This window comes from Pseudophryne corroboree, chromosome 8 (genome assembly GCF_028390025.1).
Source record: "Pseudophryne corroboree isolate aPseCor3 chromosome 8, aPseCor3.hap2, whole genome shotgun sequence".
NCBI classification, from domain to species: Eukaryota; Metazoa; Chordata; class Amphibia; order Anura; family Myobatrachidae; genus Pseudophryne; species Pseudophryne corroboree.
In genome coordinates this window covers 111082344-111108029 of record NC_086451.1, presented here as the reverse complement: position 1 = coordinate 111108029, position 25686 = coordinate 111082344, and the positions used below count along the sequence as shown (strand labels likewise).

At 44.6% G+C, this 25686-nt stretch overlaps 1 protein-coding gene across 3 annotated transcripts in view; it reads right to left on the bottom strand.

Annotated features, from left to right (window-relative positions):
• The window catches only part of ADGRD2 (adhesion G protein-coupled receptor D2), a 611421-nt gene that overhangs the window by 403134 nt on the left and 182601 nt on the right, over positions 1 to 25686 (bottom strand). For all 3 annotated transcript variants that reach the window (XM_063936865.1, XM_063936864.1, XM_063936863.1), the window contains exons 21-22: positions 2974 to 3015; positions 1561 to 1614 (exon numbers count right to left, since the gene is read on the bottom strand). In XM_063936865.1, the coding sequence (XP_063792935.1) occupies positions 1561 to 1614; positions 2974 to 3015 (96 nt within the window). The remainder of the gene's footprint in view (positions 1 to 1560; positions 1615 to 2973; positions 3016 to 25686) is intronic.

Here is a 25686-nt window from a genome sequence, read left to right as displayed (position 1 = left end):
GCTCTGTATAGCCTGCAATTCTGTCATCATGCACCTTCTGGATTTACCTACATGGGAACACCCCATTACAGCCCATTTACATCCCTTCAGCCGCAAGTAAAGATGCACCAGACATGCATATGACTCTGCATTGCCCGCACTTGCATACCCTTGGTCCAAGAGGATGACAAAACATACAAGATACTCTCCCTGATTACCCTACCCTCTTAATCACCTCCTCTCTTTTAACTTATCCCTCTCTTCTCCACCTCTGCCTCTTCAATCAATAACGTAACATTGAGGCTATCAACACCAAATCCTTATTCTCCCTGCTCACGTCTCTCTCTAAGGGGTCTATTCATGAAGCAGGGAAAAGTGTGGAGAAGTGAGCCAGTGGAGAAGTTGCCCATGGTAACCAATCAGCATTGAAGTAACATTTATAATTTGCATACTATACAATTGTACGGAGCAGCTGATTGGTTGCCATGAGCAACTTCTCCACAGGATCACTTCTCCACTCTTTTCACTGCTTCATGAATAGACCCCCTAATCTCTCTCTCCTGTGCTGAGCTAGCCACCTCCCTATAAAATGCCTCCCTTACTTCTGCCCTTAACTCTATCTCCAGCAATCACTATTCACCTGCGCAGATCTACATCTCAACCCTGGCATTCAAAATGCGCCAAATACCTGCAAAAAAGTTCACAAACAACCAACTGTGGAAGAAATCACACCCCAAGGCAGACTTCCTTTACTTTAAATTCATGCTCTCATACTACAGTGCTGCCCTCTTCCTCTCTAAGCAGTCATGTTTCAAGAACCTCATCTCCTCCCAGTCCTAAAACTTCTGGTGTCTCCTCGTCACTTTCTCCTCTGCACTCCACTTCATATTTTAAAATGACCCCATATGTCAGCGCATCACATCCCACCAGCCCTCAGCACCTTGCCGTCTCCCTTCACAGCCTACCCCTCCCCATATGTCTTACCAACACTGACTTATTTTTAACCTGTATCAGGTGATGTCTTGGTACTCATATGGTCGTTCCCCGCCTTCCACCTCCCCCTTTGACCAGATCCCCTCCCACCTCTCTCCTAACCCCAACCCTTGCGAACCCGGGTCACATAAATACATAAATCTTTTCAACCTATTCACACTGACAATTGACCTGGATATTTCCCAGGCCTCTGTGTGAATGGGATATCATTACAGGTTGAAACCCTGTTTATTATCCCATACCGGACATGGGATTTATGTCGGAAAAGGGACATAAGACAGATGTAGTGATAGTGGCCTGTTACCACTGTACCACTGTAACAAATTTAAAGGCGGATTTTTTTTTCCCACAGATGTTTTTCCTTTGAGGGAACCATATACTGGTAATCTTACAAAGCTCTACACAAGCAGTACATACAGTATTGTACTCCTACTGCATATCTGTAAGAAGTAGTGATTTATTATACTATTTCTAATTTCTCCCACAATTTACATTGAAATATAAGTGAGTCCTGATACTCATATGGAGACACTAATCTCAATAATTCAAGTAATATTAGATATGAAAAACATTTTAATTGTAACTCACCGTAAATGAAAGAGCCTTTTTCTTCTCTTTCATCCTCTGAATGGCACTTCTCACCTAGAATCAGACAAATATAATGATACAGCAACTATGTATTCATAAAGGTTAAATGTTACTTATTCAATTATTCCTTCTCCTATTGCATGGTTATATTTTACATTAGTAATCAAGGATAAGAATGCAGTTATTATATTCCTGCAATGTATGGCAGAGATCAATAATGTCAGTACATTCTAGGCTGCTTACCCGATGTCAGTGACATACTGTACTGTAACACGTTGTACGCAATCATATTTGACAAGCCATATTAGGAAACACTTGAAGCTGAATCCACAGCACGCCATTCATCCTTGTACACTAATTTGCAGAGAAATTGAATAAATGGAGCATGCAGCATTTAGAGAACGGTGCCACAATGCAAAAGCTTTTGTCTGTCAGCACAAATGCTAGTAGGATTGTGGTATCTGAAACGAATGGGTTCCACTTCCATACCTAATTCCATGCTACATGAAGTTACTGGGATTAAAAAGCATCAGATTAATAAACTTTTATTACCAACGGTGTCTCAACACAGCAATAAACAAAAAAACAAAAAACATGTTGACAATTTTTGGGGGCTATTTGCTTTCTTAATGTTAGCAATTTTTTTTCTCATAAATTGGTTTTAGGGGCAAACGTGGGATTTGTAGGGGAACAGTGGTTCCAGACATATATACTGTATAGCTGCCCAACTGTGGACCACTCTAGGGCAGAAGGAGCAGCTCCCTTTCAGCTATCCATTGCATTTTCATAGCAGCTACAATCACGTCCACCACAGTAACAGTAGAGACAGAGTTGTCTACGTCTCAAAAAAATGCTTGGCCTGACGGTGGGGGTGGGGTAATCAGGAACTCCCCTGTGTGGGTTTCATTACTTTCAAGACAGCAATATTTAAGGGTGATATAAGAAACTGAAAATTATTTTTCTCTTAAATTAAAAAAATCTGATAAATTATTTGGATAATATTATAAATCAACAGAGCAAATTGTTTTGGCAAATTTAAAAGCAGGATGATCCAAGGCTCTGGTGTTTATAGAGATTTGGGGGTAGACTTACTAAAGATCGTTTTTTGTTTTTTTTCAAGCAACATATATTGCTGCCTCTATCCTGGACCACACCATGAGAGCTGCAGACATTTGTGTCTATTCATGAAGCAGTGAAAAGAGTGGAGAAGTGAGCCTGTAGAGAAGTTGCCCATGGCAACCAATCAGCTGCTCCGTACTATTGTATAGTATGCAAATTATAAATGCTGATTGGTTGCCATAGGCAACTTCTCCACTAGCTCACTTCTCCACACTTTTCACTGCTTCATGAATAGACCCCTATAAAAGTTATTGTTACTCACAGAAATCAACAATAATAAATTGATTTTCTTACCTCTGTGTTATAAATGGCATAGATTAAGAAAATATAAAGACCCTGCAAGAGAGGAAAAACAGGAGATTAGATTTTATTTGTCAAAAAATTCCTTACATGTAAAATTATAAACTGCTTAGGTAAGTGGCTTTTGGTGTTATGCCAAGTAGTGTCATGTCAGAATAACAATGGTTACAGTTCCAGGCCTCCCCAGAAAAATAGGCCTATCATCATGGCATCATGAATATCAGCAGCCACCAGTTCTAATAATTCCTCACAAACTGTAGCAATTTTAACATACTGTTTCTCAACATTTGAGATCTTAAAATTGGGAGCATGCATGTGCCAAAGGGTTTGGGGATGTTGATTGTTGGAATGCCCCACTTTCATCACTTTCTGGAGGTCCAGAGATGCTGGGCTGTCCCCATAGATTCTCCCTGCAATGTGTAGATGTTGAGCGGCCCTCTGGTGGGATGACGGGACAGTCTCTGGAAAGTGGTATATCACACCCAAAGAGGGACAGTTAGGAGGTATCATTTTAATACCTTTACATATTTATGTAGACATCGGGATGATAGTGTGGGCAATATACACACCCACATGGTCAGGCCACACTCACACAGCACTCGTCACAGCTACTCTGCTTCTCATAATAGGTCCTTGATCATGTTCAGCCCCAGGCCCATGTGGCCCTTCATCCAGAAACTTGCAGATCATTATTAAAAGCCCATGATACGTATTGGTCTTAAAGTAGGATCATTCTTGTGGAAGCCTGGCAAAACCTGAATCCCATTTGCCATGTGTATAAACATCTGGATATTTATGGATACTTTTTTAATTTAATAAAAATAAATAGTACCATAAATGTGGTTATTGATTAATGGCCAAAACTAGAATAATAGCATGGAATACAACTCAGATAGGGCCATAACAAGTGTGGTTCAGGCAGTGTTGTCAACATAGGTGTAAGGGTGATGGGGCATTAGTTGATTGCCATTGCCCCAACCTTCCAAATATACATTAGGTGCCATAGGGCATAACCTGTTCCCAAACAGTGCCGCAACCATGTCGAGAGACAGTAAGGGGTAACCATGTAGAGAGACTAAAGGGAGCTGCTGGCGAAAATCATGGGCTGGAAATATGTTGTTAAAACAAATTACAGCCATGGCTGTTGCCTTCCCAGTAAAATTGTTACACAGTAGGTAAGATTCTCAACGTTGGGTGGTAGAGTACGTGGAGTCTGTGACGAAAATAATAGATCAAGGGGGAGCTGTAGATGTAGCATATCTAGACTTTAGTAAGGCATTTGACACTGTCCCACATCGCAGACTGCTAAATAAACTTGAAAGCGTGGGGGTGGATTATAAAACAGTTAAATGGATTAGAACCTGGTTGCAGGATAGGAAACAGACAGTTGTAGTTAATGGAGTGCAATCTATGGAGGGAAATGTTACCAGTGGAGTACCCCAGGGATCTGTACTTGGTCCAGTTCTCTTTAATATCTTTGTTGGTGACATTGCAGATGGTATTGAAGGGAAAGTATGCCTTTTTGCAGATGATACAAAGATATGCAACAGGGTAGACACACCGAGAGGGGTAAAACAAATGATTGATGACCTAGGTAGGCTTGAGAAATGGTCAAGAACTTGGCAACTACAGTTTAATGCTAAAAAATGCAAAATCTTGCACTTGGGTCTCAAAAACCCAAAGGCTAAATATAGTATCAAGGGTACTATAATGGAAACTACTGAGGAGGAAAGGGATTAAGGAGTCATTGTTTCAAGTAACTTGAAGGCAGGAAAGCAATGCAACAAAGCAATGAGAAAGGCAAGTCAGATGCTTGGTTGCATAGGGAGAGGAATCAGTAGCAGGAAATAAGAAGTGATAATGCCACTGTATAGGTCATTGGTTCGGCCCCATCTGGAATACTGTGTCCAGTTCTGGAGACCATATCTCCAGAAGGATATAAATACATTAGAGAGTGTACAAAGAAGGGCAACTAAACTGGTGCATGGCCTACATCACAAAACGTACCCGGAAAGGCTAAAAGATCTTAACATGTATAGTTTGGAGTAGAGATGAGCGCCGGAAATTTTTCGGGTTTTGTGTTTTGGTTTTGGGTTCGGTTCCGCGGCCGTGTTTTGGGTTCGACCGCGTTTTGGCAAAACCTCACCGAATTTTTTTTGTCGGATTCGGGTGTGTTTTGGATTCGGGTGTTTTTTTCAAAAAAACCCTAAAAAACAGCTTAAATCATAGAATTTGGGGGTCATTTTGATCCCAAAGTATTATTAACCTCAAAAACCATAATTTACACTCATTTTCAGTCTATTCTGAATACCTCACACCTCACAATATTATTTTTAGTCCTAAAATTTGCACCGAGGTCGCTGTGTGAGTAAGATAAGCGACCCTAGTGGCCGACACAAACACCGGGCCCATCTAGGAGTGGCACTGCAGTGTCACGCAGGATGGCCCTTCCAAAAAACCCTCCCCAAACAGCACATGACGCAAAGAAAAAAAGAGGCGCAATGAGGTAGCTGACTGTGTGAGTAAGATAAGCGACCCTAGTGGCCGACACAAACACCGGGCCCATCTAGGAGTGGCACTGCAGTGTCACGCAGGATGGCCCTTCCAAAAAACCCTCCCCAAACAGCACATGACGCAAAGAAAAATAAAAGAAAAAAGAGGTGCAAGATGGAATTGTCCTTGGGCCCTCCCACCCACCCTTATGTTGTATAAACAGGACATGCACACTTTAACCAACCCATCATTTCAGTGACAGGGTCTGCCACACGACTGTGACTGATATGACGGGTTGGTTTGGACCCCCCCCCAAAAAGAAGCAATTAATCTCTCCTTGCACAAACTGGCTGTACAGAGGCAAGATGTCCACCTCATCATCATCCTCCGATATATCACCGTGTACATCCCCCTCCTCACAGATTATCAATTCGTCCCCACTGGAATCCACCATCTCAGCTCCCTGTGTACTTTGTGGAGGCAATTGCTGCTGGTCAATGTCTCCGCGGAGGAATTGATTATAATTCATTTTAATGAACATCATCTTCTCCACATTTTCTGGATGTAACCTCGTACGCCGATTGCTGACAAGGTGAGCGGCGGCACTAAACACTCTTTCGGAGTACACACTTGTGGGAGGGCAACTTAGGTAGAATAAAGCCAGTTTGTGCAAGGGCCTCCAAATTGCCTCTTTTTCCTGCCAGTATAAGTACGGACTGTGTGACGTGCCTACTTGGATGCGGTCACTCATATAATCCTCCACCATTCTTTCAATGTTGAGAGAATCATATGCAGTGACAGTAGATGACATGTCCGTAATCGTTGTCAGGTCCTTCAGTCCGGACCAGATGTCAGCATCAGCAGTCGCTCCAGACTGCCCTGCATCACCGCCAGCGGGTGGGCTCGGAATTCTGAGCCTTTTCCTCGCACCCCCAGTTGCGGGAGAATGTGAAGGAGGAGATGTTGACAGGTCGCGTTCCGCTTGACTTGACAATTTTCTCACCAGCAGGTCTTTCAACCCCAGCAGACTTGTGTCTGCCGGAAAGAGAGATCCAAGGTAGGCTTTAAATCTAGGATCGAGCACGGTGGCCAAAATGTAGTGCTCTGATTTCAACAGATTGACCACCCGTGAATCCTTGTTAAGCGAATTAAGGGCTCCATCCACAAGTCCCACATGCCTAGCGGAATCGCTCTGTGTTAGCTCCTCCTTCAATGTCTCCAGCTTCTTCTGCAAAAGCCTGATGAGGGGAATGACCTGACTCAGGCTGGCAGTGTCTGAACTGACTTCACGTGTGGCAAGTTCAAAGGGCATCAGAACCTTGCACAACGTTGAAATCATTCTCCACTGCGCTTGAGACAGGTGCATTCCACCTCCTATATCGTGCTCAATTGTATAGGCTTGAATGGCCTTTTGCTGCTCCTCCAACCTCTGAAGCATATAGAGGGTTGAATTCCACCTCGTTACCACTTCTTGCTTCAGATGATGGCAGGGCAGGTTCAGTAGTTTTTGGTGGTGCTCCAGTCTTCTGTACGTGGTGCCTGTACGCCGAAAGTGTCCCGCAATTCTTCTGGCCACCGACAGCATCTCTTGCACGCCCCTGTCGTTTTTAAAAAAATTCTGCACCACCAAATTCAAGGTATGTGCAAAACATGGGACGTGCTGGAATTTGCCCATATTTAATGCACACACAATATTGCTGGCGTTGTCCGATGCCACAAATCCACAGGAGAGTCCAATTGGGGTAAGCCATTCCGCGATGATCTTCCTCAGTTGCCGTAAGAGGTTTTCAGCTGTGTGCGTATTCTGGAAAGCGGTGATACAAAGCGTAGCCTGCCTAGGAAAGAGTTGGCGTTTGCGAGATGCTGCTACTGGTGCCGCCGCTGCTGTTCTTGCGGCGGGAGTCCATACATCTACCCAGTGGGCTGTCACAGTCATATAGTCCTGACCCTGCCCTGCTCCACTTGTCCACATGTCCGTGGTTAAGTGGACATTGGGTACAACTGCATTTTTTAGGACACTGGTGAGTCTTTTTCTGACGTCCGTGTACATTCTCGGTATCGCCTGCCTAGAGAAGTGGAACCTAGATGGTATTTGGTAACGGGGGCACACTGCCTCAATAAATTGTCTAGTTCCCTGTGAACTAACGGCGGATACCGGACGCACGTCTAACACCAACATAGTTGTCAAGGCCTCAGTTATCCGCTTTGCAGCAGGATGACTGCTGTGATATTTCATCTTCCTCGCAAAGGACTGTTGAACAGTCAATTGCTTACTGGAAGTAGTACAAGTGGGCTTACGACTTCCCCTCTGGGATGACCATCGACTCCCAGCAGCAACAACAGCAGCGCCAGCAGCAGTAGGCGTTACACGCAAGGATGCATTGGAGGAATCCCAGGCAGGAGAGGACTCGTCAGAATTGCCAGTGACATGGCCTGCAGGACTATTGGCATTCCTGGGGAAGGAGGAAATTGACACTGAGGGAGTTGGTGGGGTGGTTTGCGTGAGCTTGGTTACAAGAGGAAGGGATTTACTGGTCAGTGGACTGCTTCCGCTGTCGCCCAAAGTTTTTGAACTTGTCACTGACTTATTATGAATGCGCTGCAGGTGACGTATAAGGGAGGATGTTCCGAGGTGGTTAACGTCCTTACCCCTACTTATTACAGCTTGACAAAGGCAACACACGGCTTGACACCTGTTGTCCGCATTTCTGTTGAAATACTTCCACACCGAAGAGCTGATTTTTTTGGTATTTTCACCAGGCATGTCAGTGGCCATATTCCTCCCACGGACAACAGGTGTCTCCCCGGGTGCCTGACTTAAACAAACCACCTCACCATCAGAATCCTCCTGGTCAATTTCCTCCCCAGCGCCAGCAACACCCATATCCTCCTCATCCTGGTGTACTTCAACACTGACATCTTCAATCTGACTATCAGGAACTGGACTGCGGGTGCTCCTTCCAGCACTTGCAGGGGGCGTGCAAATGGTGGAAGGCGCATGCTCTTCACGTCCAGTGTTGGGAAGGTCAGGCATCGCAACCGACACAATTGGACTCTCCTTGTGGATTTGGGATTTCGAAGAACGCACAGTTCTTTGCGGTGCTTTTGCCAGCTTGAGTCTTTTCAGTTTTCTAGCGAGAGGCTGAGTGCTTCCATCCTCATGTGAAGCTGAACCACTAGCCATGAACATAGGCCAGGGCCTCAGCCGTTCCTTGCCACTCCGTGTGGTAAATGGCATATTGGCAAGTTTACGCTTCTCCTCCGACAATTTTATTTTAGGTTTTGGAGTCCTTTTTTTACTGATATTTGGTGTTTTGGATTTGACATGCTCTGTACTATGACATTGGGCATCGGCCTTGGCAGACGACGTTGCTGGCATTTCATCGTCTCGGCCATGACTAGTGGCAGCAGCTTCAGCACGAGGTGGAAGTGGATCTTGATCTTTCCCTAATTTTGGAACCTCAACATTTTTGTTCTCCATATTTTAATAGGCACAACTAAAAGGCACCTCAGGTAAACAATGGAGATGGATGGATACTAGTATACAATTATGGATGGACTGCCGAGTGCCGACACAGAGGTAGCTACAGCCGTGGACTATTGTACTGTACTGTGTCTGCTGCTAATATAGACTGGATGATAATGAGATGTAGTATGTATGTATAAAGAAGAAAGAAAAAAAAACCACGGGTAGGTGGTATACAATTATGGATGGACTGCCGAGTGCCGACACAGAGGTAGCTACAGCCATGGACTACCGTACTGTGTCTGCTGCTAATATAGACTGGTTGATAATGAGATGTAGTATGTATAAAGAAGAAAGAAAAAAAAAAACACGGGTAGGTGGTATACAATTATGGACGGACTGCCGAGTGCCGACACAGAGGTAGCTACAGCCGTGGACTACCGTACTGTACTGTGTCTGCTGCTAATATAGACTGGATGATAATGAGATGTAGTATGTATAAAGAAGAAAGAAAAAAAAACCACGGGTAGGTGGTATACAATTATGGACGGACTGCCAAGTGCCGACACAGAGGTAGCTACAGCCGTGGACTATTGTACTGTACTGTGTCTGCTGCTAATATAGACTGGATGATAATGAGATGTAGTATGTATAAAGAAGAAAGAAAAAAAAACCACGGGTAGGTGGTATACAATTATGGATGGACTGCCGAGTGCCGACACAGAGGTAGCTACAGCCATGGACTACCGTACTGTACTGTGTCTGCTGCTAATATAGACTGGATGATAATGAGATGTAGTATGTATAAAGAAGAAAGAAAGAAAAAACACGGGTAGGTGGTATACAACTATGGATGGACTGCCGAGTGCCGACACAGAGGTAGCTACAGCCGTGGACTACCGTACTGTACTGTGTCTGCTGCTAATATAGACTGGATGATAATGAGATGTAGTATGTATAAAGAAGAAAGAAAAAAAAACCACGGGTAGGTGGTATACAATTATGGACGGACTGCCGAGTGCCGACACAGAGGTAGCTACAGCCGTGGACTACCGTACTGTACTGTGTCTGCTGCTAATATAGACTGGATGATAATGAGATGTAGTATGTATAAAGAAGAAAGAAAAAAAAACCACGGGTAGGTGGTATACAATTATGGATGGACTGCCGAGTGCCGACACAGAGGTAGCTACAGCCGTGGACTACCGTACTGTGTCTGCTGCTAATATAGACTGGTTGATAATGAGATGTAGTATGTATAAAGAAGAAAGAAAAAAAAAACCACGGGTAGGTGGTATACAATTATGGACGGACTGCCGAGTGCCGACACAGAGGTAGCTACAGCCGTGGACTACCGTACTGTACTGTGTCTGCTGCTAATATAGACTGGATGATAATGAGATGTAGTATGTATAAAGAAGAAAGAAAAAAAAGCCACGGGTAGGTGGTATACAATTATGGACGGACTGCCGAGTGCCGACACAGAGGTAGCTACAGCCGTGGACTACCGTACTGTGTCTGCTGCTAATATAGACTGGTTGATAATGAGATGTAGTATGTATAAAGAAGAAAGAAAGAAAAAACCACGGGTAGGTGGTATACAATTATGGACGGACTGCCGAGTGCCGACACAGAGGTAGCTACAGCCGTGGACTACCGTACTGTACTGTGTCTGCTGCTAATATAGACTGGATGATAATGAGATGTAGTATGTATAAAGAAGAAAGAAAAAAAAAACCACGGGTAGGTGGTATACAATTATGGATGGACTGCCGAGTGCCGACACAGAGGTAGCTACAGCCGTGAACTACCGTACTGTGTCTGCTGCGACTGGATGATAAATAATGATATAAAAAAAATATATATCACTACTGCAGCCGGACAGGTATATATTATATAATGACGGACCTGCTGGACACTGTCTGTCAGCAGAATGAGTTTTTTATTTTATAGAATAAAAAAACACCACACAAGTCACACGACGTGTGTTTAACTTTTACAGGCAGACATTCACAATACAATATAGTATACTATATACTGGTGGTCAGGTCACTGGTCAGTCACACTGGCAGTGGCACTCCTGCAGAAAAAAAGTGTGCACTGTTTAATTTTTTAATATGTACTCCTGGCTCCTGCTATAACCTAACTGCTCCCCAGTCTCCCCCACAATTAAGCTGTGTGAGCACAGTCAGATATTATACATAGATGATGCAGCAGCACACTGGGCTGAGCACAGATATGGTATGTGACTGAGTCACTGTGTATCGTTTTTTCAGGCAGAGAACGGATTATATTAAATAATATAAAACTGCACTGGTGGTCACTGGTCAGTCACTAGTATAACTAACTAATACTATCAGCAAAATTCTGCACTCTCTGTCTGAGTACTCCTCCTAAGCTCCAGTAAATGAAGTGTCACTGTCTCACTCTGTCACTAGTATAACTAACTAATACTATCAGCAAAATTCTGCACTCTCTGTCTGAGTACTCCTCCTAAGCTCCAGTAAATGAAGTGTCACTGTCTCACTCTCACTCTCCTATCTATTTCTTCTCTAAACGGAGAGGACGCCAGCCACGTCCTCTCACTAGTATCAATCTCAATGCACGTGTAAAATGGCGGCGACGCGCGGCTCCTTATATAGAATCCGAGTCTCGCGATAGAATCCGAGCCTCGCGAGAATCCGACAGCGTCATGATGACGTTCGGGCGCGCTCGGGTTAACCGAGCAAGGCGGGAAGATCCGAGTCGCTCGGATCCGTGTAAAAAAAGCTGAAGTTCGGGCGGGTTCGGATTCCGAGGAACCGAACCCGCTCATCTCTAGTTTGGAGGAGAGAAGGGAAAGGGGGGACATGATAGAAACTTTCAAAGATATCAAGGGTCTTAACAAAGTTCAGGAGGGAAACATTCTTCAAAGTAAGAGAAGTATTAGAACTCGAGGACATACACTGAGACTTGGGGGGGTGGGGGAGGTTCAGGGGAAATGTAAGGAAAAATTACTTCACAGAAAGGGTAGTGGATAAGTTGAATAGCTCCCATCAGAGGTGGTAGAGGCTAAGACTGTAGAGCAATTTAAACATGCTTGGGATAGGCATATGAATATCCTTACAAAGAATTAAGGTTCAAAAAGGGTTGAGATTGCCTAAGGGATAAAAAAAGGGGCAGACTAGATGGGCCAAGTGGTTCTTATCTGCCGTCAAATTCTATGTTTCTATGAGTCTTCAAAATGTTGCTATGGTTCAACTTCTCAGGTATGTCTAATAACTCTCCTGCCTTTATAATAGTGAACCAGCCTATCCACGCAGTCTCCAGTAAAGTGAGATTTAGCACATACTCAACCTTCTATCTGCACAGATCGCGCTGTGCTGAGCAGCGGGAGAGATGTGCGCTGAGCGGTTCGCTCAGCACACATCTCTCCCGCATCGGCCCATCTATATGGACCTTTAAAGTGCTTTACCATTGGCCTCAGATTCGCTGGTGTTTACAAGCATTTTGTAGCATTTTTAGCGCTAGATAAAGCAGTAATTGGACTTGACAACAAGATTCGTTGCTTCTAATTTCCAGTGATGCCACCGATGACAGCCGGTGCGGCCAAGAGACCCCCTGTGCACGCCAAAGGCACTGGCGCCGCTTCAAAGTGTGACTTTGCGGGTAGAAGACATGGCCTTTCAGGAGTCCCCATTTGCATTATCATGAGGGCATTGCTTCACGGGAAGCCCACCCCGGCCACCGCTTTATCACTCTGGGGCCATGCCAGCTACCGCAGAGATACTGGGTTTCCTCCTGGAGACTAGTGCCGCACTGCTACACCTGGTTCCTGTCACTGTGGATGAGCAGGAATTTTGGTGTCACCCCTTGGAAGTCTGCTAATGTCATTATACCAACTAGAAGGAAAGGGGGGCATGGTGAGTGAATCACATCATCTGCAACATCACTGCCACAGTCCAGCTGTACTATGCCAATTTTGGTGGCAATGGGCCAATTAACAGATTTGTGCAAAATAACTGTAAAAAGTCTAAACAAAAAGATTTTTAAGTATAAACAGTGACTTGTTCACTCCACTAGCATACCACAGACAAAGTACATGAGAGAAACTGCATCTTATAGTCATAACCTCCTTTTTTAATCTTGCTACTGTATCTGGAGGGGGGCTGTCTTTGGGGTTCACTTGTAGTGAAAATGAGAGATCCAAAAGTCATTGCCATGCTGCTACTGGTCATAGGTGGAAGAGGGTATGAGACCCGTTGAAATACCGGCACTGAATCCCAACACTACTCGGAATGCCGACCCCCGACTAGGGTCAGAAGCCCGACGCTGGAATCCTGTCCGTCAGGATCCTGACTGTGCGCCTGAGAGGTAAGCCATGCGAGGGGTGTAGGGGGCCATTGGCGGAATTACCCCTGTCGGGTATCTCAACATCGGGATGCTAACCTGGATTTCAACCCAAGCCATGGGATCATTGGGCCTAAACATTTTTGCTGATTGAAACTCTTAGTAATAGTATCAATGTAGCAACAAAAAGAGACTGGCTTTATGACAGTAATAGACACTATAAGAACACCTACATCAGTTCTATACAATTACAGTTACACCATATGGCCCTCCAAGGCTTTTTTGCAGCCTTTAGTTCTCCAGATAGCCTCCTCATACTGTAGAAAGAAATCATTTTGTAATAGCTATGTAGTTGTTCACATAAATCAAGGCCTCTTTTAGAAAAATTCTCCGACAGCACAAACACAATATAAAGCAGTAATTCAAATAAAACAGTTTATAGAAATAGAGACAATGTAATTGACCTGAAATATACACATGTCAACTTTTTATCAACCTCAAGCACTCTTGAATAATCTTATTCCTGTGCTATGTATTTTATGAGGAAACTGCGGATAAGAAAATATATTTATTTTCATGTTTATATTCTATTGTCTTCCAAGCAGAAGAAATAAAAACACTGTGTTTTGTGTTCGCATTGTGTCTACGCCTAAACTGGTGAAGTTCCAGGTTAATGAATATTGTGAGCGTAAACATTTGTTTCAGTAGTGACCTTACTCTATTGCTTTTGTGACTCAAAGAATTGTTTTGCCACTATCTGCTCAAAAGTTATAACTTTGTGGGTTTATAGGAGGATTTATGAAACAGAATAACACAATGTTTAAAGTAGATGTTTTTTTCCGTTTCATTGACCTTTTATTTAGTTTGCATTGTTTTGCAACAGTATTGAGCATCCAAAAGAGTCATCATTTAGTGCACATTTTTGGTGAGTGAACTACTGTATTAAATAGAACAAAATTATGTATGCTGTGTGTTCCTGTATAAAAGAATATACTGTACTAAGCACAGAAAGAATTTTAATGCATGTTAAGAAAACGTATTAAAAAATCAGTTGCACTGACAAGAATGGAAGGTTAAAAGTAAATAATATACTGGCCTGCACTACTTTAGTATAATTGTAATTGTATGCTGTGAGTTTTATTTTGCAATTAGTTTCATCATAATTTTTGCCAAAACTAGCTGTGAGTCTTTGGCCTTTACGCAGGGATGAACACAGAATGGATGAATATGCTCCTTCTTTGTGTGTGCAGGGAAATAAATGTGTCACCCATACAGTATGTAGAGTTGTACACATCTTGTGGAGTACATGATATGTTCCTTTTACTACTCATCGTGATCACCATTGTGGACTTGTGTGGGGCAGCACACAGAGCTAGATTTAGGCTTTGGGGGGCCTGGCGCACTTAAGACAGGAAGGCCCTAAAGTCTTCCCCACTAACTTAACCAATCCCTTGCTTGCAAACCTATCTGGTCGCACCTACATGTCCACGGTGATGTGCATTTCTAATCTATCTATCTATATACACACACACACATGCATGCATGCATATACTGTATAATAATTGAATAAGTAGTGCATCATGTCTCTGGGAATAGAGGTTAAACAGAGAATGGAGGTTGGACAGTGGATGGGGTGGTGTAGTCAAGAGTGGAATGGGACCAAATGGGCTAGACTTCACTCCCTATACACATCAATGAGCCTTGGTTACTCATGACACTGTTGCCGGTTCACCAGCTGTGCTTCCTTGGACCACTTTTGGTAGGTACTACCCACTGCATATCAGGATCACCCTAGAAGACCTACCATTTAGGAGATGCTCTGACTCAGTCATCTACCCATCACTATATGACCCTTATCACTAAGTCTCTAAGATCCTTATGCGTGTCCATTTTCCTACTTCAACACATCAACTTCAAGAACTGACCATTCACATGCTGTTATATGGGTGTTCGATAGATAGATAGATAGATAGATAGATAGATAGATAGATAGATAGATAGATAGATAGATAGATAGATGGTGGGACTGAGCATCCAAAGAAGAAGTAGTTAAATTTAAAGTAGGGTGACTCAAATATGAATTGGTAATACAGAAAAAGAGAACAGAAGTCCAAACATTATTTGCAGAAATACTATGGTTTATTTGCAATACTCAGCAACGTTTCAGAACCGTTGCTGAATTTTAAAACCATTGCGTGTAGGGAATCCAAGTGGTGGCTCTGGTTTTCCTGTCTTACCGGGTTCCAAATCAAGGCAAAACATCATCATCCCAGTGTCGGATTCTCGCAGGTTTTGGATTTCATATACAGTAAGGCCCTGGGGGTGATTCGGTGCCATTTCACACAGGACCGCTGCTCTGTGCTGACTCCAATGGCTGAGCTGAACTATCTGTCCACTCCAGTGCTGCTGAGCAGACCTATCTGCCAGTGTCCGTCCACTCCAATGCTCAGCTGACCTGTCTGTCCAGTGTCCATCCACTCCAGTGCTGCTGACATATCTATCCAGTGTCCATCCACTCCAGTGCTGCTGACATATCTATCCAGTGTCCAACCACTCCAGTGCTGCTGATGTGCCTGTCCAGTTTCCATCAACTCCAGTCCTGCTGACGTATCTGTCCACTCGAGTCCCCTCAGGCTCCTTAGTGTTGTTAATATTGGCCAAGCTTGATTACAGTACAGGCAATTAGCAAGTCATTGTTTAATATTTTTTAAAGTCATGAACTTAGTTACATCGATTGTCTAAGTGTGTCACACTGGTGCTGCACTGGCAGACCATACCACACTGTGTTCACATAAATATAAGCACTGTGACTCCGCAGTGTAAGTGGTCATTTACAAAAAAAATATATACATTTTTTTTAAATAGAAAAGGTAAAAGAGTAAAATAAAATTTTTTTTAAATAAAAAAGATAAGAGTAAAACTTTTTTCCAACTTGTGTGTGCTGTACCTCACAGCATTCACATAAACAGAAGTGCTGTCAATATGCAGTGTGAGTTGTCATTTGCAAAAAAAACCTGTTCAAATAAATACTATCATTTTTTTTTTTGTACAACTGGTGTGTGGTGTATGTGCCCTACGTACCCCACTGCATTCACATAACATATTAGTACTGCGATTCTGAAGGCGTACCCCACTGCGTTCACATAACATATAAGTACTGTGACTACACAGTGAGTGGTGATGCTGAGGATTTAACACAACATTTTGACTTCTGGTTGGGTCTAAAAGAATTGCCAAAAATTAGTGACACCTCTACATAACTCCCTCTGATATGGTCAACATTCCAATAATGGTGGAGGATTATTTAAATGTCTACAAATAGGTATGTCACATAGGGGGTCATTCCGAGTTGTTCGCTCGCAAGCTGCTTTTAGCAGCTTTGCACACGCTAAGCCGCGGCCTACTGGGAGTGAATCTTAACTTCTTTAAATTGCGAACGAAAGATTTGCATTATTGCGAAAATACATCTCTGTGCAGTTTCTGAGTAGCTCGAGACTTACTCGGCATCTGCGATCAGTTCAGTGCTTGTCGTTCCTGGTTTGACGTCATAAACACACCCAGCGTTCGGCAAGACACTCCTCCGTTTCTCCAGCCACTCCCGCGTTTTTCCCAGAAACGGTAGCGTTTTTTCACACACACCCATAAAACGGCCAGTTTCCGCCCAGAAACACCCACTTCCTGTCAATCACATTACGATCACCAGAACGAGGAAAAAACCGTGAGTAAAATTCCTAAATGCATAGCAAATTTACTTGGCGCAGTCGCAGTGCGGACATTGCGCATGCGCACTAAGCGGAAAATCGCTGCGATGCGAAGAAATTTACAGAGCGAACAACTCGGAATGACCCCCATAGTCCCTTTGAGTACTGGAAGGAAAAAAGGCAATTTAAAGGCCCTTGTGCAAACTTGTTTTGCATTACTTAAACTGCCTACCCTCCAGTCTGTACTCAAGGTTTCAGCACAGCTGGGAACCTTGTCAGCTATCGGAGAAGGATGCTAATTCCTCAAAATGTGGAAAAGATGATGTTCATCAAAATGTACTTGAAATTCCATGAGGAAGACCTTTACCGGCAATTACATCAAACTACAGATACTTCTGTAGTGGTGGATTCCAGCGGGGGATCATTGCCGGCGTTAGCTTAACTGCCTTAAGCCCATTGGTAGCCAAGCACTTCAGCCACAAAAGTGGCAGTCTCTATCACTGAAGTGCTTGGTTTGTTAAACTGTGCATGTTCTTTTTAATATTCAACATAAGGGTGGGTGGGAGGGACCAAGGACAATTTCATCTTGCACCACTTTTCTTTTCTGCCACTGTTGTGTGTCAATTTCAAATAAGTGCTATAAACTGCTGTGTGTTTGTGCTGCTGCTCTGTCACTTAGTAACCAGCCAGCCAGCTCTCTGCAGACTTTGGCCTAAACTGGATGAAAACAATATTGTGAGCTGTAAGGTGACCAAATTACTGGAAATTACTAGTATTGCTGTTAATACTACTGTAGAAACAAAAAAGGCCCAAATTACAGATGCGTCCACATTCATCTAGCCTCCCTGCACGTTAAACAGCCATGCCGTGACTTGGTAGCACCAAGCTTATTTTCATTGTTTTTGGTTAAAATGGGTACTATGGGGGTAATTCTGAGTTGATCGCAGCAGCAAGTTTGTTAGCAATTGGGCAAAACCATGTGCACTACAGGGGGGGGGGGGGGGGGGGGCAGATATAAAATTTGCAGAGAGAGTTAGATTTGGGTGGGTTATTTCATTTCTGTGCAGGGTAAATACTGGCTGCTTTATTTTTACACTGCAATTTAGATTTCAGTTTGAATACACCCCACCCAAATCTAACTCTCTCTGCACATGTTATATCTGTCCCCCCTGCAGTGCACATGGATTTGCCCAACTGCTAACAAATTTGATGCTGCGATCAGCTCAGAATTAGGCCCTATGGGCCTAATTCTGAGTTGATCGCAGCAGCAACTTTGTTAGCAGTTGGGCAAAACCATGGGGGTCATTCCGAGTTGTTCGCTCATTGACGATTTTCGCTATGCTGCGATTTGTTGCTAACTGCGCATGGTACGCAGAGCGCATGCGCTAAGTTATTTTACACAAAACTTAGTATATTTGCTGTGGATCCTGCAGCGCTTTTCAGTCGCACTGCTGATCGGTGAATGATTGACAGGAAAGGGGTGTTTCTGGGTGGTAACTGAGCGTTTTCCGGGAGTGTGCTAAAAAACGCAGGCGTGTCAGGAAAAAACGCGGCAGTGTCTGGAGAAACGGGGGAGTGGCTGGCCGAAAGCAGGGCGTGTTTGTGATGTCAAACCAGGAACTAAACGGACCGAGCTGATCGCAATCTAGGAGTAGGTCTGGAGCTACTCAGAAACTGCAAGAAAATATTTATTAGCAGTTCTGCTTGCTAAGATACACTCCCAAAGGGCTGCGGCCTAGCGTGTGCATTGCTGCTAAAAGCAGCTAGCGAGCGAACAACTCAGAATGACCCCCCATGTGCACTGTAGGGGGGACAGATATAACATGTGCAGAGAGAGTTAGATTTGGGTGGGGTGTATTCCAACCGAAATCTAAATTGCAGTGTAAAAATAAAGCAGCCAGTATTTACACTGCACAGAAATGAAATAACCCACCCAAATCTAACTCTCTCTGCAAATGTTATATCTGCCCCCCCCTGCAGTGCACGTGGTTTTGCCCAATTGCTAACAAACTTGCTGCTGCGATCAACTCAGAATTACCCCCTATGAACAAAACGATGTATATAGTATGCACAATCAGCTTTTGCTGATGAAAATGATATGCATCATGCCTATATTCTATACGAAATGCTACACTACAGTATTTAACTAGAAAAGAGTGTAATCTAGCATTTAGTATGCAGATACAGGTGCGGTCGCACACAGAATATAGGCATGCCGCATATAATTTTAATTAGCAGAGTCTAATTGTACATCTTATTCACAGAGCAATGCAAATAAGATGCTTTTTGACAAAAAAGCTGCCCAATGCTAACGTAGTTGCACTGGACCTGTCAGCTCACTCACGCCAAACATCTCCCGCTGCGTGGTGTATTGAGGCAAGATGTATGAGGACACATCATATGTGATATTAGCAGATTTTTTAGAAATTTCAGAAAAATACAGAACCAAAATACAAAACACAAACTCAATGCAGGTGCAAAACACGGGGGTGGGCGCACATCTCTAATAAATTACAGGATTTTAATACCTACCAGTAAATCCTTTTCTCCTAGTCCGTAGAGGATGCTGGGGTCCACTTCAGTACCATGGGGTATAGACGGTTCCGCAGGAGCCATGGGCACTTTAAGACTTTTCAAGAGTGTGAACTGGCTCCTCCCTCAATGCCCCTCCTCCAGACCTCAGTATAGGAACTGTGTCCAGGGAGACGGACATTTCGAGGAAAGGATTTACTTTTAATTTTTAACGGTTAGATTCATACCAGCTCACACCTCAACCATGCCGCACAACATGGCATTCAACATAATACATGCCAACAGGCATGAACCATTTGCAGCCACATGCTGAAAATAATTGTAACACAACACTTGTGTAACTATAACAAAGTAACTACTGCAGGTAAAGTACGCACTGGGTCGGGTGCCCAGCATCCTCTACTGACTAGGAGAAAAGGATTTACCGGTAGGTATTAAAATCTTGTTTTCTCATACGTCCTAGAGGATGCTGGGGTCCACTTCAGTACCATGGGGTTATACCAAAGCTCCAGTACGGGCGGAAGAGTGCGGATGACCCTGCAGCACCGATTGACCAAACTTGAGGTCCTCATCGGCCAAGATGTTAAACTTGTAGAACTTTGCAAACAAGTAGCTGCTTAGCAAAGTTGTAATGCCGAGACCCCCCGGCAGCCGCCCAGGATGAGCCCACCTTTCTAGTAGAATGGGCATTTACCGACTTCGGTATCGGCAATCCTGCCATGGAAGGCGTGCTGAATCGTCCCTCTGATCCAGCGTGCAATAGTCTGCTTAGAAGCAGGACACCCAATCTTGTTGGGAGCATACAGGACAAACAGAGCCTCTGTTTTCCTTATCCGAGCTGTTCTTGCGACATAAATTTTCAAAGCTCTGACCACATCAAGAGACTTTGACTCAGTGAAAGTGTCAGCAGCCACTGGCACCACAATAGGTTGGTTCATATGGAAAGACGAAACCACCTTTGGAAGAAATTGTTGGCGAGTTCTCAACTCTGCCCTATCTTCATGAAAGATCAGGTAAGGGCTCTTGTGAGACAAGGCCCCCAACTCAGACACCCGCCTTGCGGATGCCAAGGCCAAAAGCATCACCATTTTCCAAGTGAGTAACTTCAATTCTATCTCCTGTAGAGGTTCAAACCAATCCGATTGAAGGAACTGCAACACCACATTAAGGTCCCATGGTGCCACTGGAGGCACAAATGGAGGCTGGATGTGCAGCACCCCTTTCATGAACATCTGAACTTCTGGAAGGGCGGCCAATTGTGTTTGTGACTGACAAGGCTGAAATCTGGACCTTGATTGAACCCAATATTAGGCCCGCATCCACACCAGCCCGCAGAAAATGGAGAAAACGTCCCAACTGAAACTCCTCCGTAGGAGCCTTCTTGGATTCACACCAAGACACATATTTTCTCCAAATACGGTGGTAATGTTTAGACATTACTCCTTTCCTGAATAAGAGTGGGGATGACTTCTTTGGGAATACCCATTCGGGCTAGGATCCGGCGCTCAACAGCCATGCCGTCAAACGTAGCCGCAGTAAGTCTTGATACACACACGGGCCCTGCTGCAGCAGATCCTCGCGAGGAGGAAGAGGCCGAGGCTCTTCTATAAGCAACTCCTGAAGATCTGGATACCAAGCCCTCCTTGGCCAGTCTGGGGCAATGAGGATTGCTCGAACCCTTGTTCTTCTTATGATTTTTAGAACTTTCGGTATCAGTGGAAGTGGAGGGAAGACATATACCGACCGAAACACCCACTGGGTCACCAGTGCATCCACTGCTATTGCTTGAGGGTCTCTCGACCTGGAACAATATCTCTGAAACTTCTTGTTGAGACGAGATGCCATCATGTCTACTTGAGGAATTCCCCAAAGACTTGTCACCTCTGTGAAGACTTCTTGGTGGAGGCCCCATTCTCCTGGATGGAGATCATGTCTGCTTAGGAAGTCTGCTTCCCAGTTGTCCACTCCCGGAATGAAAATTGCTGACAGAGCTCTTCATGCCTTTCTGCCCAGAGGAGGATCTTTGTCACCTCTGCCATTGCCGCTCTGCTTTTCGTTCCGCCTTGACGGTTTATGTACGTGACTGCTGTTACATTGTCCGACTGGATCTGCACGGGTTGATCTTGAAGAAGATGTACCGCTTGTAGAAGGCCGTTGTAAATGGCTCTCAATTCCAGAACGTTTATGTGAAGGCAGGTTTCCTGACTTGACCATTTTCCTTGGAAGCTTTCTCCCTGTGTGACTGCTCCCCAGCCTCGGAGACTTGCATCCGTGGTTACTAGGACCCAGCCCTGAATCCTGAACCTGCGTCCCTCTAGTAGGGGAGAACTGTGTTGCCACCACAGGAGCAAAATCCTGGCTTTGGAGGACAGAATTATCTTCCGGTGGGATCCAGACCACTTGTCCAACAGGTCCCGCTGGAATACTCTGGCATGAAATCAGCCAAACTGTATGGCCTCGTAGGCCGCCACCATTTTCCCCAACAACCGAATGCATTGATGTATTGACACTCTTGTTGGTTTCAAAATCTGTTTGACCATTCTCTGGATTTCCAGAGCCTTTTATACTGGAAGAAATACTCTCTGTACTTCTGTGTCCAGTATCATCTCCAGAAAGGACAATCTTGTCGTTGTTTCCAATTGTGACTTCGGAAAATTCATGATCCAACCGTGTTGTTGGAGTACTGACAGGGAAAGTGCAATGTTCTGCACCAACCGTTCCCTGGATATCGCTTTTATCAGGAAATCGTCCAGGTAAGGCAATATATTGACTACTTGTTGTCGAAGGAGGACCATCATCTCTGCCATCACCTTGGTGAATACCCTCGGTGCCGTGGAGAGCCGAAACGGCAACATCTGGATCTGGAATGGCAATCCTGTACTGCGAATCTCAGATAAGCTTGGTGAGGAGGATAAATGGGAACATGCAAGTAAGCATCTTTTATGTCTACTGACACCATGAATTCCCCTTCCTCCAGACTGGAAATCCCTGCCCTCAGAGATTCCATCTTGAACCTGAACCTTTTGAGGTAGAGATTCAGATTTTTCAGGTTTAAAATTGGTCTGACCGAGCCGTCCGGCTTCGGAACTACGGAAAGGCTTGAATAAAAACCTTCTCCTTGCTGTGACAAGGGTACTAGGACAATGACTTGATCCTGACATAATTTTTTGAATTGCAGCTGTTACGACTTCTCTGGAAAAGAAGCTGGCAAGGTCGATTTGAAAAATCGGCATGGGGGGACGTCTTGAAACTCCAGTTTGTATCCATGGGACACTTTTTGTAAGACCCATGGGTCCAGGCCAGATTGAAGCCAGATCTGACTGAAAAGTTTCAGACGTGCTCCCACCCGAGTGGACCCCCGCAAGGGAGCCCCAGCGTCATGCTGCAGATTTGGCAGAAGCAGGGGTTGATTTCTGCTCCTGCGATCCTGGAGATGCTGCGGATTTCTTTCCTCTTCCCCTTCCTCTACCTGCAAAGAAGGGGGAACCTTTGGCCTTTTTGTATTTGTTGGGCCGAAAGGACTGCATGTGAGAGTGCTGTGTCTTTTTCGCCGGTGCAGGAGCATAAGGCAAGAATGTCGACTTACCTGCGGTAGCTGCAGAGACTAACGCATCCAGCCCATCTCCAAACAAGGCCTCACCTTTATTTCTTTTGGAATCTGCATCAGCATTCCACTGGCGAATCCACAACGCCCTCCGAGCTGATATTGCCATGGTAGCGGCTTTTGAACCCAAGAGTCCAATATCTTTCATGGCTTCTAGCATGTATGCAGCAGCGTCTTAGATATGACCTAACGTTAGGAGTATCTTGTCTCTTTCTATCGAGTCAATTTCCGATGACAAGTTATCTGACCATTTTTCGATAGCCCTACTCACCCACACGCAAGCAATGGTGGGCCTGAGCAATGTACCATTGGCCACATAGATAGATTTTAACGTAGTCTCCAACTTGCGGTCTGCCGGCTCCTTCAGTGAAGCCGTCCCAGGTGAAGGGAGAATCACCTTTTTAGTAAACCTTGACAGGGCACTGTCTAATACGGGGGGTGACTCCCATCTTTTCCTGTCCTCTGCCGGGAAAGGATAAGCAACCTGAATCCTTTTGGGAATCTGAAATTTCTTTTCAGGGTTTACCCAAACTCCCTCAAATAGAGTATTAAGCTCATGAGAAGGAGGGAAAGTTCCATTAATTTTTCTTTCTTTATAAAAATAAGCCTTCTCCTGAGGTACAGGAGGGGCTTCCGTAACTTCCAAAACTTCCTTTATAGCAACAATCAGGATTTAGGATCTATCCCCCTGGAATCACTATCGTCGATACAGGAAGCAGAGTCCGTGTCGGTATCAGTTTGTACAACTTGTGCAAATGACCTTTTATGTGACCCAGAGGGGTCCCCTGTGGATAAAAAAGCAGAACTCTGAAAAATCACATCTTTGACAGATTTTCTCTAACTTTCTGCATGAGACTCAGACTTATCCAATCTCTTACTGATATGATTCACACTATCACGTAATTCTTTCACCCATTCAGGCTCTTGGTGTGCCGGCAGCACCACCACATTACAACTCTGTGTCCCTAAAATGGCTCCCTCAGGGGAAGAGCTCCCTGCCTCAGACATGTCACACACGTGCACAATCACACCACAGACACTCCGGGGCTTATAGGGGACAGACCCACAGTAAAATCTGTAAGAAGGACACAGATAGGATTTGCCAGTTCACAACCCAGTGCCAGTAATAAATTCTCTGTGAAACACAAAATGCCCACTGACATGCAACGCTTTTATAATGGTAATCACACAATATATAGCACCAAATTTCACTGTGCCTCCCCTGTTTTGCACCCTGATACAGCAGTGAAGGAGGACCAGTGTTCTTCTCTGCAGCCTGGAAGGAGAGAAAATGGTGATGAGCAGTGTGCTGACTGACTGAGGAGGAAGCCCCGCCCCCGTAATGGCGCATTTCTCCTCATCATTTATGAGGTAATTTTTTTATACTGGCGGGGGTAGGACTGTGCCTCAGCATCTTATGCCCCTTTATTTGCCAGTTTTACTAGGTTTCATGCTGCCCAGGGTTCCCCCCCCCCCCCTGCGCCCTGCCCCCTGCATTGCCTGTGTATGTGTAGGTAGCATGGCACGCAGCGTTCTCGCCCGCTGCGCGGTACCTTTTAGCCGTCACGATGTCTGAAGATTTCTTCTTACACTCACCTGTCTACTGACTTCTGGCTCTGTAAGGGGGGTGACGGCGGGCTGTGGGAGTGAGCACATAGCCGCAGCTAGCGTTCAATTCCCTTCAGGAGCTAATGGTGTCCTGTCAGCCTGAAGCAGAGCCATGAAACTATTCAGGAAGTTGGTTCCTACTTCTGCCCCCTAAGTCCCACGAAGCAGGGAGACTGTTGCCAGCAGTTCTCCCTGAAAATAAAAACCTAACATAAGTCTTTTCAGAGAAACTCAGTAGAGCTCCCCTGGAGTGCATCCAGTCTGCCTGGGCACATTTTCTAAACTGAGGTCTGGAGGAGGGGCATAGAGGGAGGAGCTAGTTCACACCCTTGAAAAGTCTTAAAGTGCCCATGGCTCCTGCGGAACCATCTATACCCCATGGTACTGAAGTGGACCCCAGCATCCTCTAGGACGTATGAGAAAATTTAATAAATAAATTCTCACTTTCTGTATAGTCACATCTTATGTTCCACAGCTATCCCCCTGTCATCCTTATTTAGGGCTACATTATAACTTGAAAGATAGAAAGCTGCTGGCAGTAGAACCCTACTCACCTCACTTGCACTAGGAAGCTGATGTTAGCTTATCATCCCCAGTCAGCAGGCACAGTTGGTTACATATTCCATGGAAGCAATGCTTGGCATACATTATACAATGATCTGAGCAAATCCACTTATATTGATAGATTTTCCAGATAATTATGCTGCGTATTCATGCAATCGGCCTCAAATTATCAATCGGTGAGAGATTCCGAATCCAGCATGTTCATATGATGCAATATTCTTGGAGTTGCAAATCAGCCACCATGAATGATGGACATTTGCCCTGTTCCTTCACATGGCTGTCAGATAAAATGTCTGTCAGTCTGGCAGGCATTTTATCTGACCATTTAGTCCCAGAATAAGCCATAATTTTGCTATCAGGGCATGCTAAGACTGTGGCAGTGCCTGGCTGTGTGTGTAGCCTTATAGCCC